Source organism: Eptatretus burgeri, chromosome 4, assembly GCF_056783735.1.
Source record: "Eptatretus burgeri isolate ZD-2024b chromosome 4, Ebu_testis_v1, whole genome shotgun sequence".
Taxonomy (NCBI): Eukaryota; Metazoa; Chordata; class Myxini; order Myxiniformes; family Myxinidae; genus Eptatretus; species Eptatretus burgeri.
The window spans coordinates 137,975,029-137,994,777 of NC_140964.1; the positions used below are offsets into that span (position 1 = coordinate 137,975,029).

General features: G+C 43.7%; 1 protein-coding gene across 1 annotated transcript in view; it reads left to right on the top strand.

The window, feature by feature from the left end:
- Positions 1-412: 412 nt before the first annotated feature.
- LOC147029216 (uncharacterized) overlaps positions 413-19,749 on the top strand; it is a 65,151-nt gene continuing 45,814 nt past the window's right edge. The window contains exons 1-4 of the mRNA XM_085876468.1: positions 413-533; positions 13,167-13,599; positions 17,406-17,540; positions 17,672-19,271. Coding sequence (XP_085732594.1) covers positions 531-533; positions 13,167-13,599; positions 17,406-17,540; positions 17,672-19,271 — 2,171 coding nt within the window. The 5' untranslated portion in view covers positions 413-530. The remainder of the gene's footprint in view (positions 534-13,166; positions 13,600-17,405; positions 17,541-17,671; positions 19,272-19,749) is intronic.

A 19,749-nucleotide genomic window follows, 5' to 3' on the forward strand; every position in this document is an offset into this window, starting at 1 on the left:
CAACGTAGAAAATTAGACTGAGTTTTGTTACTGAAATAAAATAAATGGCCGCAACACAGTTGGGGATCCCCTGGTCGGGTGAACCGGATACACTTTATCAGTTGATCCAGAATCTCCATCGACTCTGTAAATCGGTCTTAAAATTAATAAAGGAAATGGAGGCGAACAGAATAAACTCCGTGACTTGTTTTATTTTATATATTCGACTGGAATCGATGAGTTTGGGTTTATGGGGCCTCGAGGTTCTGATCGCGTGGTGAAACACAATAATAATAATAAGAAGAAGATCGAGATTAAATATCAAAATAATAATACTAACAATAATATGAGTCGTCAACAACTATAATGGAGATCAGTGATTGAAAGGAAAATAAAAGTGATTATTGAGAGAGGAAGAAGAAGAAGATGTGAGTTAACCGGAAGTAGGAGGAAGAACTTCCGGGTTCATGTTCCTGTGACCTTGTTCTCTCCAACCCGGGTCCTCGTGGTCGGGGAGGAAATGATGTGAAGAGGAGGAGAGAGAGAGGGAAATGGTAATTTAAATATAAAATAATTCTCTGTTCCTTCATGACGGAAACGAAGGGAAGTTAAAGGAGTTTTTATTCAATGTTTGTTGATTTAATGAGGTGTTTTTCACTCGTTTTGTTTTATTCACCACGTTGTTTAATATGGAATCGGCAAAGCCGAGAAGCGAACGGAGAATTCTTCTTCCATTCGCTTCTGACTTTACCTGTAACGTGTTCACTACTGTATACTTACCAACTCGACCGTGGAACGTGTTTGTGCCGCACAACTGATGATTTAGACGCAATTTCCGGTCACTTCTGAAGTGAATGCGAGAGAAAGACCTTCGGAGTATGAGGCTTTATTTCACTTGATTGAAGCCGTCTCTGCAGACACAAAAGGAATACACGGGCAGTAAGGAATACACGGGCAGTCGATCACCGCAAAATATATCAGCAATTCGCCAGCATAAGCACGGAGTCCGGTAAACTCTCAATTCCCACCATTCAACGACCACCAAGTGAACCACCGCCGTAAATGACAATGCCCCAGGGACAATCCCACCGACCGCGCGGAATCTCGGTTTTATCTGTCCCGTGTGCGAGCCGCGCGACACGTGATCGCGCGTCACTTCATCCTTTATTTCATCACAACTTCGGCCTGGATTCGGGATCAGCGATCAAATAATGTAAATCACGATTAAAAATATTTTTTTTGATAATATGGGAGATGTGGGAGATATCTTTATTAAAATTAACTTTGGGAAAAAAAATAATTGAATAAATAAATAAATAAACGATCACTTCCAGTCAAGAATAAAATAAATTTAAAATTCCGGAAAGAGCTTCAAAATCACTCCCAGTAATGTTAAATACTAAATAAACACTTCCTGTCGTGAAAAAATTCACTTTCGGAAGGATAAAATTAACTTTGGGAAAAAAAAAAATTATTGAATAAACACTTCTGGTCATGATCTCCCGGCATGCATCATTCCCCATGACAAAAACCGGAAACAAAATGGTCATATCCAACGACACGGATTCCAAATAGCCAGGGGTGGTGGTGGTGGTGGTGGTTGTTGTTGTTGTTGTTGTTGTTGTTGTTGTTGTTGTTGTTTTGTGTTTTTTTTTTTTTTTCTTATTCTCTCACGTGCACGCGTTAAGTGTGAAGCTCACTGCGTTGTTAATTCATCATCATCGCCAAACTTCGTACAACGACGATTAAACCTCATTCTTCCTTTAAACTACAAAACTACCAGAAACCTTTTATTATTAACTTGTAAATCCAATTTTATCTCTAAATGATGAGGCGTAACGAGGTACGAGGTACGATTACCTACTTTACCTGTTCCGTGGGATATTTAACCTTAATCACCTGAATGGAGATAAAAACCTGATTCATCATCTAAAAACTCCCAAACATCGTGTGGGTCTAAAATGTAACATTCCTCGTTAATCTTCGGGGGACATTCCGTGTCAGGGATGTTGGACTCGTCAGGGAAATTATTCTGGAATTCTACAACTCATTGGGAACGTCATGAACACAGTCCCCCCTTCTCCTCCCCCCTCCCACATCCCACCTCCCCCCTCCCCTCCCCCTCCTTTCATTATCGTCTCCGTTTCCCATCAAAGCACAAATCTCGTTTCTCAGATGATTGGACGAGATGAAACCCACATCCTCACTCCCCCTCCCCGCCACGCTGTGTTCCCCCCTCCCTCCCCGCCACGCTGTGTTCCCCCCTCCCTCCCCACCACGCTGTGTCCCCCTCCCTCCCCACCACGCTGTGTTCCCCCCTCCCTCCCCACCACGCTGTGTTCCCCCCTCCCTCCCCACCACGCTGTGTTCCCCCTCTCCCCGCCACGCTGTGTTCCCCCTCTCCCCGCCACGCTGTGTTCCCCCTCTCCCCGCCACGCTGTGTTCCCCCTCTCCCCGCCACGCTGTCTCTCCCCCCCCCCGCCACGCTGTGTTCCCCTGCTCCCCGCCACGCTGTGTTCCCCTGCTCCCCGCCACGCTGTGTTCCCCTGCTCCCCGCCACGCTGTGTTCCCCTGCTCCCCGCCACGCTGTGTTCCCCTGCTCCCCGCCACGCTGTGTTCCCCTGCTCCCCGCCACGCTGTGTTCCCCTGCTCCCCGCCACGCTGTGTTCCCCTGCTCCCCGCCACGCTGTGTTCCCCTGCTCCCCGCCACGCTGTGTTCCCCTGCTCCCCGCCACGCTGTGTTCCCCTGCTCCCCGCCACGCTGTGTTCCCCTGCTCCCCGCCACGCTGTGTTCCCCTGCTCCCCGCCACGCTGTGTTCCCGTGCTCCCCGCCACGCTGTGTGCCCCTGCTCCCCGCCACATTGTTTCCCCCCTCCCTCCCCGCCACGCTGTGTCCCCCTCCTCGCCACACTGTGTCCCCCCTTGTCGCCACGCTGTGTCCCCCTCCCCGCCACGCTGTGTCCCCCTCCCCACCACGCTGTGTCCCCCCTCCCCGCCACGCTGTGTCCCCCCCTCCCCGCCACGCTGTGTCCCCCCCTCCCCGCCACGCTGTGTCCCCCCTCCCCGCCACGCTGTGTCCCCCTCCCCGCCACGCTGTGTCCCCCCTCCCCGCCACGCTGTGTCCCCCCTCCCCGCCACGCTGTGTCCCCCCTCCCCGCCACGCTGTGTCCCCCCTCCCCGCCACGCTGTCCCTCCCTTCCCCACCACGCTGAGTTCCTTCCCCGCCACGCTGTGTTCCCCCCCTCCCCGCCACACTGTGTTCCTCCCTCCCTGTCACGCTGTGTCCCCTTCTCCCCTCCACGCTGTCTTCCCTTCATGCCACGTTTTTCTCTCTGCCCCCCCAGCCATCCTGCCTCCCTCCCCCCCCCTCCTTTCATTATCGTGTACGTTTCCCATAAAAGCACAAATCTCGTTTCTCAGATGATTAAACGAGATGAACCTGGAAATTTATCTTAATGTTCCTGTGGAAAGTGGGAATTCATGGTGTGTGTGTGTGTGTGTGTGTGTGTGTGTGTGTGTGTGCGTGTGTGCGTGTGTGCGTGCGTGCGTGCGTGCGTGTGCGCGTGCGTGCGTGCGTGCGTGCGTGCGTGCGTGCGTGCGTGCGTGCGTGTTCACATGTGTTTCATCACTTTAATATGTGTATAATCTCCAGTATATATATATATATATATATATATATATATATATATATATATATATATATATATATATATATATATATATATATATACACACACCACACACCACACCCACACACCCTTTTATTATTTATTTTGCCTGTGAATTAAAACAATTCGGAGTCACCACACATGATCAAGGTGCTTCTGTAATACTTCATCATTCCCTTCACCTCACCACGTCATTCAATCGGCATTGCCGTGTTGTGAAAATATACGTATGGACACCGTGGGGCCACGCCGTACATCTCTCAAAATACCACTCGGCACATGGAAATACCACCCGTTGCTTCACTGATGTTGGAGGAGAGATTTTTCTTTTTTAATTTTATGGCATGTTCAGACCCATATATACACCTCCATATATACACCACATGGCCAGACGTAAAAGCGGTGAAGAAAGGAACCTTCAGCTATTCCATCAAACCTTTTGGATTTCCTGCTCTCTTGTAAAAATGTCAGAACCGCCTTGCAGAGTCGGGAATACTTCTGGTTCAAATGTTCGGCAGATCCAACATCCAATCCCTCCCCACCTTTCCCAGTTTCAAGAGGGAATTTTAGAAACAGATCCTTCAAATCTTTGGGTTTCCTCCAAGTATTACAGGTCCTACGAGAGCAGTGGTTCCCAACCTGTGGTACGTGAGGGCCTTCCAGGTGGTTCGCGAGCACTTTCGGGCTGAAGCTTCAAAAAAAGTTTTTGTTTTTTTTGAATGTCCGACATGCCTCCCTGTCGGACATTTTTGGGGTCTTCAACCACTTAAACCTGTCGTTCCAAGGGCCCAACTGCACTGCCTCAGACTTCATCTCGATGCTGGGATTGTTTGTCCGGAAGTTGGACCTCTGGATCAAGAACGTGGAGAGCAAACGCTACGGAATATTCAAACTCCTGACTACCCTTGAAAGCGAGCCCAATGATGAATTTTCCCAAGAAACCGTCCATCACCTCTCACTGCTCAAGACTGAGTTAATGCATTACTTCCCAGACATTACATGCTGTGCTAACATCACCAATCGGTTTTCTCCTATCAACTTCTGGGTGACCATGGCCTACTCGTACCCGACACGAGCCCGTCACGCTGTTCCCCAGCCACTGATTTTCCCCTCTACGTGGGAGTGCGAGCAGGGGTTCTCAGCCATGATGACCACAAAGTCAAAGAGCCGGAACCATCTTGCTGCGCCCGGGCATGATTTCCTTTGTGCTGTGAGCAAAGTTATGCCCCACATCGACCAGCTGGTGGAGAAGAAACAGATGCAGCCCTCGCATTAAATTTTGTTCTTTGTTGACAGTTAGTTCATTTGTGTGTTCTACTTGTGAATAAATTGAGATCTTATCGAATTGAGTTTTTCTGGAACCAGGTGGTACGCGGCGACGGTATGGGACCTCCAAGTGGTACTCAATCAGAAAAAGGTTGGGAACCACTGCACTCGAGTGACACCCTGTCCAATGCAGATGTGAATTAAGACGACAGAGCAGAAAGAGGGGTGATATCCTTTCTTAAATCAATAGATAAATAATTGTACTGAATTTACAAGAATTGCTTATTTCTTTAAATTTCACGAGTCCACGAGATCAGATCCTCGTATCCAAAGCCAATCCATAATACTACAAGGATTTCTCACTCTCATTGAAATCTCAGAACTGCCATGCAGAGTCGGGAATGCTTCTGGTTCAAATGGCTGTCAATGTTCGCCAAATCCAGAACATCCATCCACACTTCTTTAATACTTAAAAATGGTTCCAATCTGGATTCTTCATACAGAGGGTATTTAAAAAACATTGTTCAAATCTTTGGGTTTCCGACAAGTATCGCAGGTCCCGGTGGAGTGACACTATATTCTCGAGAGGGATGAATTAAGACGACATGGCAAAAGGATGGATAACGGCCTTTCTAAAATAAATAAATACACTTAGTTGAAAGAATCGCTGATTTATTTCACTTTTCAGATTTAACTCCATATTTTGAAAGTTATTTAGTCCACAAGATTGGATCCTCAAATGCGAAGCCAGATTTTGAATACAGACAGCACTTTAATTCGTCCATGAGAGGTGATCGTAGTCCCAAGTTGAGGTGTTTTTGAGCAGGCCGAAGAAAATGCCGGTTTAAACCAGCGATGTGACAGCAGGCTGACCAAGATGGTGTGCCACCATTTCTGTAAGGTTTATTTTGTTTGTTCTGGAATAAGCACCCCCTAAATTATCTTTAAACGGAGTGTTTTAATTTACCCCAACACCCAGTTTTCATTCACACACTCCCTTGGGGTTCCCTTGATATGCAGGCAAAGTTTTGTGCCACTTGGTTTCATGGTTTCGGAGTTATGGAGGAGACACTCACTGACACACTCACTGATTATTTTCGACATGCCAATACCACCCATGGCTTTGCTGACAGAGAGACAGAGACAGACTTGACACTTTGCTTTTATGTCCTTTCATTGCAAAAATATATTCACAAAAAAAACATTTTAAAAAGCAGATGTGAGCAAAAAAGAAACAATTCATGAATACATCAAAAAGAACAATCAAGTGTTTCATTTTTTACAAAACACATTTTTGGACTCACGATGCAGTGACGAAGCTTGCCAGGTGTTGATAACACTCTGCATGTACAGAGGAAGTGATGACATCAATCTCAGGGAGATTCAGTAAAAACAGCTCGAGACCAGACAGTGCCTTCAGAAAGTGTTTACACCCCTTCACATTTTGTCGTGTTGCAGCCTCAATGTAAAATGCATAAAATTTAATTGCTTTTTGTAACTGATCTCCACAAAATTCCCTGTCATGACAAAGTGAAAACATGTTTTTGGAAATCTTTACAATTTCATAAAAAGACGAGAGGGGGAGCACTCGGTAGAGTGCAAAATCTCCGCCACCAATACTGCTAGGTCACTCAAGTGAACCTGATATCCTATTCATTCAATTTGATGTCAACAGTGCTCACAGAGTTATACTTTGCAACTTTCCCTTTTACTTTTAACTTTTACATACTCGATTCATTCTTCATAACGAGATTCCTTGAGACAGAAATTGATTTTACGTGGGTATAATCGAAATTTTGTTGAAAAAAAAAGTTGCAAAAATTTTTTTCTCTCAATTTTTTTGGTTGGGGGAGGGGGCGTTGGAAATCACTGAAAACGTAGAAATGCAAAAAAAAAGAAATCGAAATTTTGTTGAAAAAAAAAGTTGCAAAAATTTTTTTCTCAATTTTTTTTTTGGCGGTGGAGGGGGGGTTGGAAATCACTTAAAACATGTAGAAATGCGAAAAAAAATTGAAATATTTTTTCAAATTGGCCGCCATAGTGGCCATATTGAATGTTGGACATATTGGAATCGAGTAATGACGAATGAATTGAGTATGTAAAAGTTGGAAATCACTTGAAACATGCAGAAATGCAAAAAAAAGAAATTGAAATTTTGTTGAAAAAAAAGTTGCAAAAATTTTTTTTTTCTCTCAATTTTTTTTTTGGGGGGGGGGGTGGAAATCACTTAAAACATGTAGATATGCGAAAAAATTCAAATATTTTTCCAAATTGGCTGCCATAGCGGCCATATTGTATGTTGGACCAATTCCAAAATCTAATGGCATGATCCTTGGACCAGACCTAACCCCCCCCCCCCCCACCAAGTTTCGTCGAAATCCATCGAGGAGTTTTTCCGTAATACTGGTTCACAAACAAACAAGCAGTCATAGACTGGAACTTACGAAATCGTCAACTTGACCTCTGACCTTGTCGATTAAAAGCTGTCTCGAGAGAAGGTAGCGACGCAAACCAGAAGTTTCTACGATGATTCTGTACCAAACAATAAAAAATCGTAACGTCGACCGAAGCAAAAATCTCCATTTCTCCACACAATTATTCAATATTATTTTCTCAGTCACAAAACCGTAATATTCGGCCATCCACCAACAATCTTTTCATAATCCAATGGCTCAGCGAGTGAGGCATGCGACGACAACCTTTATTGGGAGAAAAAATGACTTTTAAACACCATCTTTATCGAAAACACCGTCAGCGCGCACACGGAAAACCTTAACGTGACTCAACGACGCGTCTGCTCGAGCGCACCGCATCATGGGGCGACCCATGAAGCATCGAGTGAAATATTTTTTATACAATCTTAAAACGTCTCCAAAACATCCGATTTTTACCAGAATTTCGACAACCGAGTTTTAAGCGTTCTAAGCGATCGCAAAAACCGAAGACAAAATTGAAATCAAAGTTAAAACGAACTCGTAACGTCGAGCGAAGCAAAAAATCTCCATTTCTCCACATCAATTTACGGAATTATGTTTGACCTCACTGTGACCTTGACCTTTGACCGATTTTGACCAAAATCTAATCAGCGCTCGCCATCACCCTCCTGAATCACGTGGTGTAATTTGACATTGGTGGCTTCTTCCGTTCTCGAGTTATCGTGACAACAAACAAACAAACACACAAACAGAAACGGAAGTGATCAATATACGAACAAAATCTTTCGATTAAATCTTCAGATTTCGTAAGTAACAAACAGAAAGGGATGAAAACAGTAACCTCCATCCATCTTTGATGGCGGAGGTTAATGAAAAGCTTGAAATGTGTTGAGTCAAAAAGTATTCAACCCCTTTGATCTGGCACTCCAAATTGAGCTCAGGTTCATCCATTTTGCTTTGGTCATCCTTGAGATGTCTCAAAAATTTGATTTGAGTCCACCTGTGACGAACTGAATTGATTGGACATGATTTTGAAAGAAACACACTTTTCGATGTTCGGTCCCACAGTTGACAGTTCATGTCAGAGCAGAAACTCCAAAATGAAGTCCAATGAACTGTCCGTACGTAGAGCTCCGGGATAAAACTGTGAGGAGGTATCGATCTGGGGAAGGGTATAAAACAATTTCTAGAGTGTTGAAAGTTCCCAAGAGCACAGTGAGCTCCATCATTATGAAATGGAATGACCAAGACTCTTCCCAGAACTGGCTGTCCGACCAAGCGAGCGAGCTATCGTGTGCTGCCTATGGCTGCTGGTTGCATCATTTTCTGGGGGCATGACTGCGCTGCTAATTTCGTACCCTCTATTACCAGTGCATTGTTACTCATTTTGCCATCCTCAGAACGATGACAAGCTGTTAACAATAACCCCACCTGATGTTAATTCAATGGATGACAGGGGCTTAAACTCAAGACCCGAAGATCTTCAGCCAGCCACCTCAACCGTGAAGCCAACACCAGGCTTTGGAGGACTCTGTTTTTCTTATATATATATATCTTTTAGCTCAACAAGTGCTACTCGAGGCCTACGTTTTGGTTATGTCCAATACCTCCCCCCCCGCCCCCCCCCCAGCCTTATGGCATGATTCATATGTATTCCTTCTTCCTGTGTTCCTATCTCTGTCAATTCTGCAACAGACTTTGTCTGCTTTCTGCCAAACTTTGAAAGTATTTGGAGAAGATTCAGGAAGTTTAAAGACAACTAAATTATTTTTTCTTCCATCCCTTTCAGCCATCCCCTCTGTGGCGCGATTTGAACGATCTTCATCCTGCTTTGAGAATGTTCATGAAAGCTCACCTCCAGTGAGGGATATGTTATGATGTTTAGACTTGGCATGCTGTGCTTGGTTTACCAAGTGTGCTTTTGTTACATTCAGCATATATTTACCCCAATCTTTTCTCCCAAGACCCTTTGAGACCCATTACACCTTTTGTAGCACTGAGACCTCCAAGACCCTTTCGATCCACTTCATCAATTTCGAACCCTGAAAACTGTGAGACTCCTTTCTACTCTTTAGACCTTCATACCTTTTAATACCCTGCAGACCCCTTTGACCGAACGAACATTGTCGTCAAATGATATCTTTCACAGATGGAAGGAAATGTTACACACAAACAGATGGATGAACCAGCATCTGATAACACATTGATGCATCGTGTGAAATTCTAAAATCATATTTAACAGCAAAGATATCGAGGCAGCGGTCTGTTGCTTCCTTCACCACCCAGGTGGTTTCGACACCACCCTTTCCATACCACCCAGCTTTCCACACTTCCCAGGTTCAATTTTTTTTGTCTGATTGAAAAAAATTGTAATTTTCCTGCAGGTTTGGATTATTTTGAAGCAACTTATATTTTTTTTAAATTTCTCTCCAAGGAGTGTTTCTGTGTTTCAGGATTTGCCAGACAGACAGCATTAGCCTATTATTATACAGAGATGGTGGGGCCAGGGCCAGATTTATGGGCAGGTGATCCATGTGACTGCCTCGGGTGACGGGTTTGAGTGAGCCTGCCACGAAGATACACGACATCGCCGAAAGTACTGTATGCGGACACCTGCTCGTCCAACATCTCATTCCAAAATCGTGGGCAGTTATATGGTGTTGGTCCCCCCCCCCCTTTGCTGCTATAACAGCCTCCACTCTTCTGGGAAAGCTTTCCACTCGATGTTGGAACATTGCTGCGGGGATTTGCTTCCAATCTGCCGCAAGAGCATTGGTGAGGTCGGGCACTGATGTTGGGTGATCTGTCTTGCAGCAGGCATTCCAATTCTCCTAAAGGTGTTTGGGGTTGAGGTCAGGGATCTGTGCAGACCAGTCAAGTTCTTCCACACCGATCTCGACAAACCATTTCTGTATGGACCTCCCTTTGTGCACGGGGGCATGGTCATGCTGAAACAGGATATCATCTGGAATGTCATTGAATGCTGTGGCATTAATATTTCACTTCACTGGATGGAAAGGGTGCAGCTTGAACCATGAAAAACAGCCCCAGACCATTATTCCTCCTCCACCAAATGTTACAGTTGGCACGATCCATTCGTGCAAGTGGCGTTCTCTTGGCATCTGCCAAACTCTGATTTGTCGGTCGGACTGCCAGATGGTGAAGCGTGTTTCATCACTCCAGACAACACATTTCCACTGGTCCAGACTCCAATGGCGGCTTCTAATTGCAAATGGTGATCTTTGGGTTGTGTGCGGCTGCTCGGCCATGGAAACCCCTTTCATTAAGCTCTCGACGAACAGTGCTTGTGCTGACATTGCTTCCAGAGTCGGTTTGGAACTCGGTAGTGAGTGTTGCTCCCGTCGACAGACAATTTTTCTCTGCTTCGCACTTCAGGATTCAGTGGTCCCATTCTATGAGTTTGTGTGGCTGACCCCTTCACAGCTGAGCTGTTGTTGCTCCGAGACGTTTCCACTCCACAATAACAGCACTAACAGTTGATCGGAGAGCTCCAGCAGGGCAGATATTTGACGAACTGACTTGTTGGAAAGATGGCATCCGATGATGGTGCCACGTTGAAATCGCTGAGCTCTTCAGTATGGCCCATTCAACTCCTACTGTTTGTCGATGGAGATTGCATGGCTGTGTGCTTAATTTCATTCACCTGTCAGTCATGGGTGTGGTTGAAATAGCCTAATCCAGCAATCAGAAGGGCTGTCCGCATTATTTTGGTGATGCAGTGTGCATCAGGTATGAACAAGGAAATTTGGCACAGGAGGTGGCAATTCAAATTTGGACAATCATGTCTGCTCGACCGACACCATGATTCAGATTCAATAAATCCGTCAAGCGAACGACTCAATTTAACAAGAGGATTGAGGTGGGGGAGAGCAGGGATGAGAAAAGTGGGGCAGGTGCAGGGATATCACCACGGGGTTAAAATTAAATAATAATAATAGAAAAATTACACTAATTTTGGTGGAGGAGGAAAGGGGGGTGGAGGCAGTTTAGGGATCAAGACCAGACGACATCAACCACACACTGTCCCGTGACAAGTCCCTTTGCTCCCCTCACCTCTGCCTGCCCTCACGACCACCTCAACACTGCCTGCCCTCACCACTTCCTACACTCGCTACCCCCTCATAAGTTTTTCAAATGTTGAACAAATGGAGAGGGGGTCTGAAGACAACTCTTACGTGCGGCGTCGTGTGTGGTCCGGCCCGATGTGGGGCAGTAGCAGATTGATCACATCAGGCCTCACAATGTGCGAAGGGAAATTCATTCATTCATCCATTCATTCATTCATCCATTCATTCATTTGAAGCACGTCGCTGTGTCAGCTTTCCACCAGTACTCCAGGTGTCGCTGTCAGACCATACCCCAGGCAGATGCCTGGCTTATCCCCATCTCTTGATATGACACTGCCGGCACCCACCCGAAGGAACAGCCTCAGGTTAACCCGAGGAAGACTCTGGTGGATGACACCACAGCACCACCCCAACACACACAACAGTGTGTTTTGCAGAGTGAAGTGTTTCTTGGTGGCCGGATTGCAAATCCTGCGACCAACCTCCTCGCGAAGACAACTGACTGCAGGAGGACATCCGCAAATGCAGTTAGCACCAGATATGGATGGCTTTGGCTCACGAGCTCCTCTACCCTTTGGCAGGTTTTGTATTTCGTCCTGCTGGGTGTTCGTGAAAGGGAAATGATGAAGAAGAAAAGGAATAAGAGGTTCTTCCCAACCATGGCTTTTCTCTTTGTTTTGTCCTTATTTTGTGCAACCTTGGTGTTACTGTTGATGCATTGCCTTTTTGGTTGATGAAATGCTGATTCATGAAACAATAATTGGAGAGCAAGGGGGAAGAGTGTAGGTGAGGTGGTGATGGGGCACTTTCATTTATCATTCTTTCATTTTGTTTGCAGTGGCTGCTGGTTACGTCATTGCTTCAAGTGTGGCTGTGCCGCTGATTTAGTGCCCCCTGTAAATGAGAAAAGAAATTTGGAATTTGGGCAGCGTGCCAGTGATAGCTCGACTACTCTTCAAGAATGATGCCGTGGGGTCTTTAATGTCCACCAACTAATGCTGTAAGAGGGGATGCCCTGTTGAATGTTCATCTGAAGGACGGCACACACATTGATCCCTTTCCCTGTCTGTGAAACACGACGGTGACAATTTTTATCCGCATCTGGATTCAAACCCAAGCTGGACAACTTTGAGGCAAGTGTGCCCACCTCAAGGCCATCCTGCCAGCACACATGGGGTGAACAAACTGGCTGTAAACCCCACATTGATGGGATAAAATACAGAGTAAAAAACATAACATGTACAACGTTAACTTTTTATCCCCCGCCGCGTGGCAGGAGGATATTGTTGTCACCCAGGTCGTCCGTCCGTCCGGCGTCTAGATTTATAGCTGTTAGTGCGATAACTCATAAACTGTTCACCATATCATTTGAAATTTGGGTCACACATGTACCACCTGAAAAGGAAGAACCCTATTGATTTTGGGCATGGCCAGATCCAAGATGGCCGACTGGGGCGGCCATCTTGAAAAAAATGTTTTTTGTGAAAATGGAAAACCGCTTCTCTGATTTCAATTATTTTTCAATGGCAGTTGATTTTGGGCATGGCCGGATCCAAGATGGCTGACTGGGGCGGCCATCTTGAAAACAAGATGGCTGACGGGCGGCCATCCTGAAAAAATTTTTTTGTAATAAATGGAAAACCGCTTATCTGATTTCAATTATTTTTCAATGTCAGGGGATTCCCCATTTCTGATGGTATATTTTTACATTACCATTGTGTCCCTGGCAGGTCATCGGTGAAATGGACAACTTCTTGGAATGGCTCCTATCACAAGGTCTGAGAGCAGATACAGCCGAAGCAGTGATCAATGTGCTTGGAATTGAGAATCAGAAGGTTCTTCGAGCTTGTACAGACTCCGATTCATTACGAACAGAGCTCCTCTCTCTCACCAAAGAGAAATTTAAATTTGCAATGTACGCTGACTTCTGTAAATTTACGAAATCTTTTTTGAAGCCACAGGTTGTCCAGCTTGCAGGATCTTCTCTGTTGGGAAGTGTGTTCGTCAACTTAGACAATGTTGTTCAAGAACTTTCCAGTTTCTGCCAAAAGTTTGTTGGATTCCAAAATGTGCAGCTGGAAAATGTTCCTGATTTCCATGGAATTGGTTTCAGTGATGTCTGCGAACTCCACTGTCAGGATGATGGATTAACACCAAAGTCTGGTACGTCACTCTTTTATACACACGAGTATGTCAAGAAATACCTTGTTATTCCACCATGAATGTGTTTTTTCTCTTTTAACTTATGGAATCTCTTTTGGAACAATTTTGTGTTGCTGAAGACATTTAGATTCTTGATCTGCCTAGTCAATGTTTTTTTCCTTGAAATGACATGACATTCAAAGTGTTCCATGTTTAACAGCACATTTGAAGTTCCCATGACACTCAAAACTTTCTGGTTATTTATGTATTAACTTGACCTTCTTGACTTGACTTGACCTCGTGAAGAAATCACCCATGTTTCTTTTTTTAAAATCAAAAATGGGATAATTAGACCAATATTTCGAACATTTCTGGTGCTTTTCACAACTTGCTATGCCCCGCCCCTGAGAAAGTTGACTTCAGTGAACCGCAGCCTTCACTTCATCTGTAGAAACTCGCATAGAGTGGATTGACTCGAGATGTCGCGCGCTGTAGAAAGTACGTAAAAATGCATTGTGCACATGTGTTTGCTATCTCACTGATCTTCTTAATTCCTGTGATTGTTTCGCGGAAAAGAAATTCTGCTTCTGAGCCGTGTATGCACAACAATCACGAGGCAATTATTTATCCCTTGACTTCCTTGTCATAGTCGTGGACAAATCCAACACATGTATGCACATTAAAGGGCTATACCATGTCCACAAAATATAAAATGTGACTGTTGAACGTTTCCATTAATAAATAAACTTTCAGGGACATACAAGTAAACTACTAAAGATTAATATTGCATCATTTCAAGGCTCAAGGAGATAATTTTAAAATCAAACAATGTAAAAAAAAAACCTGCACCCATATTTTGCAGCTTATTGAATTGTTCGTTGAAACCAGCCTGCTGGGATAGGTACGATTCCACATCCATGCAAGCCAGGTATGGCTGCACTTGACACACATGGGTTTATTCTAAAGTGAAGGTACTGCTTCCATTGGCTTGCTATTCATTAACATTGAGCCAAAATGCTGTAATAAATTAACAGGGAAAATATGTTGGCACAACTATGAAAGACAAATTTATCTGTCCTATCACACGGCCTCATAACCTCGGGAGTCTTACGCATTGACTGATACATTGTGTGCATGCAAATACAAGTTACTTGTCAACTCCAGAGTCTCGACCCGTCCGATAAATCCGTCGTCCGTCCAACTAGTCCGATAAATCTGACATGCTGTAGCTTTCTTTTATTATTCTCTTTTCTTCATTGTTTTCTACTGGCACTACATGACGACAGTAGGACTGAAATAAAAAAAAAATGCAACAGAACGTCAGATTCATTGGACGACTCGAGACAATTGTGTCGCAAGGTGTGTTATGCACACAAGTTTTCATCATATCCGGACAGCGATATTTCTTCGTTTTATGCGTGGAGAGATACGGCCGATGACATGCGCTGGCCTTGTTTGTGATTAATTTGCCGCGGTGCAACATGTCTGCTGCGCTGCGCTGGTCACGTCACGTCACTAAAATATTTCAGATATCGAGCAGTATGCAAGTCATTTACATCATTGAAATACGAATAGGATTTAGTCGAACCAGTTGTTATTGCCGAGTCTTCCTTCGATGTCCTCCCGATCATCATTAACTCCGGGAATTTCATCGCCATTTTCCTCTGCTTGTCCTACTTCGGGCTCGAACTGGTAAAGCCTTATTTCATTTCCAGCTGCCTGAACTTCACCTCCCGCGACTCCGTTATCCGACAATTCTCCATCTGATTCAGACCAAAATCCTTCATTTCTCTCACACTCACTGTCGCTACCAGACAAATCAAAGTCCATGTCATCCATATTTCAAAACCAAATGTTTGATTTTTTTTAAAGCAGAAATGAACGAAGCAATTGAGTTGATCAATCGAATGTGGAAACACACAGAAAACCATTAGAATTACGTAGACCACCAACCCGAGTAATTAACATGCAGCCTTTGTCATCCTGCAGTTGACATCATGTGGGTTATGCCCCTTTCAGTGGAATTTTTAGGGGCGTTCCCGAAGAGGTTTGTTTTTTTTAATCTTACATTTTACAGAACGAGTATTGTGAAAAAACATCGTAAGATCTGAAATCACGATTGAAAACTCCGAAAGGACACGTGTATGTATATATATATATATATATATATATATATATATATATATATATATATATATATATATATATATATATATATATATATATATATATATATATATATATATGCAATTTCAGTACTTTTGGGTGTCATGGGACCCTTAAGTTATCCACATGAAGGAAATAGTTTGTTTACTCCTCGTATTGGCATGGATATTGTGAGGGACATCCTCTGGGAGAAATGATTGTTACACTGATAATGTCTGAGCTGTGAGCTGCAGCTTGGATTGAGAGATCTGTCGGGATGGAGCGGAGGCGTCAGATGTTTGAGGTTCACACAGTGAGGGACAGGGAGAAGGTGTTGAGAGGGTGGCAGGCGTGGAGGGTGAGGGACTGGGAAGGGGGGGAGTGGCTGGTGGTAGGAAGGGGCGAGATGGGTGGAAGGTGGGAGGGGATGAGATGAGGATAACCTGAGGGGGTGAGGGGGTGTGGGGTGGGGGGGAGCTTCCAGAGGATGAGGTGAGGGGAATGAATAAATAAAGTACTGTGCAAGGTTGGAGTTGGTGGGTGTGGGGGTTGCATTGAGAGGGTCGTGTGAAAAGGGATGCAGAAAGAGGGGACATGAAGTGGAGGGATGCTGATTCCAAATTCCCATATTGGACAATGAAGATATTCTTCAGAGGAAGAGTAATAGATGATGGTGACGGTGGGGTACTCTTCATGGAAAAATATGGAAAGTGAAGCATTTTTAACTGCTTTTAAAATAACAAGCATTTCTCATCAATGAAGAGTTTGAAGTGTCTGGTGAGTCGAATCGAGTCACTGAAAAGACACACACACACACACACACACACACACACACACACACACACACACACACACACACACACACACACACACACACACACACACACACACACTCACACACTCTCACACACACGGCATGTGTGCAAACGCCTCTTTAGCATCCATACATCATTTCACAAGGGTTGTGGTTATGATCGGATATGACTGCAACACATGGACGAAGATGGATCAGAAAAACACAAAGACTCCTGTTTGGAAAAATTCACTTAAATTTGGTAGATGCAGCATCTGGGAGTGACAAGTTTGATCAAGTGTAAAAAAAAAAAAAAATCCCCCAACCCAGAAGTCAACGTGAGGGTTCACAAAATTCTTTTTCAGCTTAACCACATCAATTTATGGTTTCACTGAGTCAAGAATGGGGAAACACCGAACCACTGAAATGGTTGCTCCACACTCCCGCTCGTGTATATATGTGTATGTGTATATGTGTATATATATATATATATATATATATATATATATATATATATATATATATATATATATCTTCTTCATCTTTCAGCTGCTCCCGTAAGGGGTTGCCACAGTGGATCATCCGTTATGATCCGCGTAATGATTTGGCACAGGTTTTACGCCGGATGCCCTTCCTGACGCAACCCTGGTCGCCTCTTACGACACAGGGATAAAATATACATATATATATATATATATATATATATATATATATATATATATATATATACATATATATTTATCGTTGTAAACACCTCCTTTCCTCTCCTGTCATTGTGGCAGCATTATGGAGTGTCGTTCTAACAGCGGAAGTGACGTCTATTGCATCCCACCTATTGACCGGGTTTATATTTGGCAGTTTTAAACTTCATGTCCTTCATTGTATTCAGGTGATGTCTCTCCTGCAAATGGGAAATCCAGACGACCCTACGGTTCATCTTTCTCAGAAACTCTAAGATATTCTTCTGTAAAGGAAGATTCAGATGTTCATTTGACAAATGGCAGTCCTGTCTGTTCTGTAACAGGTGAGCAGAAACCAACAAAATGAACATTCAATATTTTTAATTCAGGATTTAATTTTTTTTTGAAATTATGAAATATTTTGCATTTCGAGTTTGACAAATAACATAAAATAAGTTGTTCTTTGTTTTTGTAGAACAATCAAGAAGTCCATTTGGGCAGATAAGATCCAGGAGCAGTGTCACAGTGAAGAAGATATCCACTTTGAAGAAACAATCCCAAGAACAAGACTCACGACCTTCAAAATACAAGTGTATGTCTGGTGAAAACAGCACAAAGATCAATATTAAATTAAACAAACCCAAAAAGGTTATTGAAAGGCAAATGCATTTCAAGTGTAAGAGATGCAGTGAAGATTTAACTTCACAGAGAAATGTCAAAATACACATGAGGACCCACACAGGAGAACGTCCTTACAAATGTTCCACATGTGATAAAGGTTTCTTTCAAAAAGGCATTTTGAATCGGCATCTGAGGATCCATACAGGAGAACGACCTTACAAATGCTCCACATGTGGTAAAGGTTTCTTTCAAAAAGGCCATTTAAATGTGCATCTGAGGATCCATTCAGGAGAGCGTCCTGACAAATGTTCCACATGTGATAAAGGTTTCTCAGACAAAGGCAGTTTGAAGAGGCACATGAACAGCCATACAGGAGAGCGTCCTTACAAATGTTCCACATGTGATAAAGGTTTCTCTCGAAAAAAACATTTAAATTTGCAAATGATGATCCACACAGGAGAGCGTCCTTACAAATGTACCACATGTGATAAAGGTTTCTCTCGAAAAAACCATTTAAATTTGCATATGAGGATCCACACAGGAGAGCGTCCTTACAAATGCTCCACATGTGATAAATGTTTCTCTCAAAAAGGCCATTTAAATTTGCATATGAGGATCCATACAGGAGAACGACCTTACAAATGCTCCACATGTGGTAAAGGTTTCTTTCAAAAAGGCACTTTAAATGTGCATCTGAGGATCCATTCAGGAGAGCGTCCTGACAAATGTTCCACATGTGATAAAGGTTTCTCAGACAAAAGCAGTTTGAAGAGGCACATGAACAGCCATACAGGAGAGCGTCCTTACAAATGTTCCACATGTGATAAAGGTTTCTCTCGAAAAAACCATTTAAATTTGCATATGAGGATCCACACAGGAGAGCGTCCTTACAAATGCTCCACATGTGATAAAGGTTACTCAGACAAAGGCAGTTTGAATATGCATATGATGATCCACACAGGAGAGCGTCCTTACAAATGTTCCACATGTGATAAAGGTTTCTCTCGAAAAAACCATTTAAATTTGCATATGATGATCCACACAGGAGAGCGTCCTTACAAATGCTCCACATGTGAGAAAGGTTTCTCTCACAAAGGCCATTTAAATTTGCATATGATGATCCACACAGGAGAGCGTCCTTACAAATGTTCCACATGTGATAAAGGTTTCTCAGACAAAGACAGTTTGAAGAGGCACATGAACAGCCACACAGGAGAGCGTCCTTACAAATGTTCCACATGTGATAAAGGTTTCTCTCGAAAAAACCATTTAAATTTGCATATGATGATCCACACAGGAGAGCGTCCTTACAAATGCTCCACATGTGAGAAAGGTTTCTCTCAAAAAGGCCATTTAAATATGCATATGATGATCCATACAGGAGAGCGTCCTCACAAATGTTCCACATGTGATAAAGGTTTCTCCCGAAAAAGCGATTTGAATCACCATATGAGGTTCCACGCAGAAGAGCATGCAATAAATCCATTAAAAAAGACCAGATAACACAGCAACGAGAAAACGAAGCATCCCACAAACACCTCGGAATACAAGAAGACCCCCAGGTACAACACAAAAAATGCATAAAATGATCAGCAAAGAGGACTGACTCAGAACAAGACTAAATTTAAAGTCATCCCTCTCTCCAATGAACAATCACCTTCACTCTTTCATTCCGCTCTTTTTTTCTCACCTTTGAATAAACTCCCACACTCTCTTCAATCCCACTCTTCCCTCGAAATCTTCAAAACAGTTGTTCACCAAAACCTCTTATCTTCACTGATCTAAAACCATGATCATTTCTATCCCATTAATCCCCCCCAAACCCACCTCATTCAAATTCCTTGCTTTCCTTCTCGAAAGATTCCTGTCATGTCAGGACCTGAAAGTCTCTGAGGTGTCCACCTTGTTTACCCCGTGTTCCTCGCTCCATTC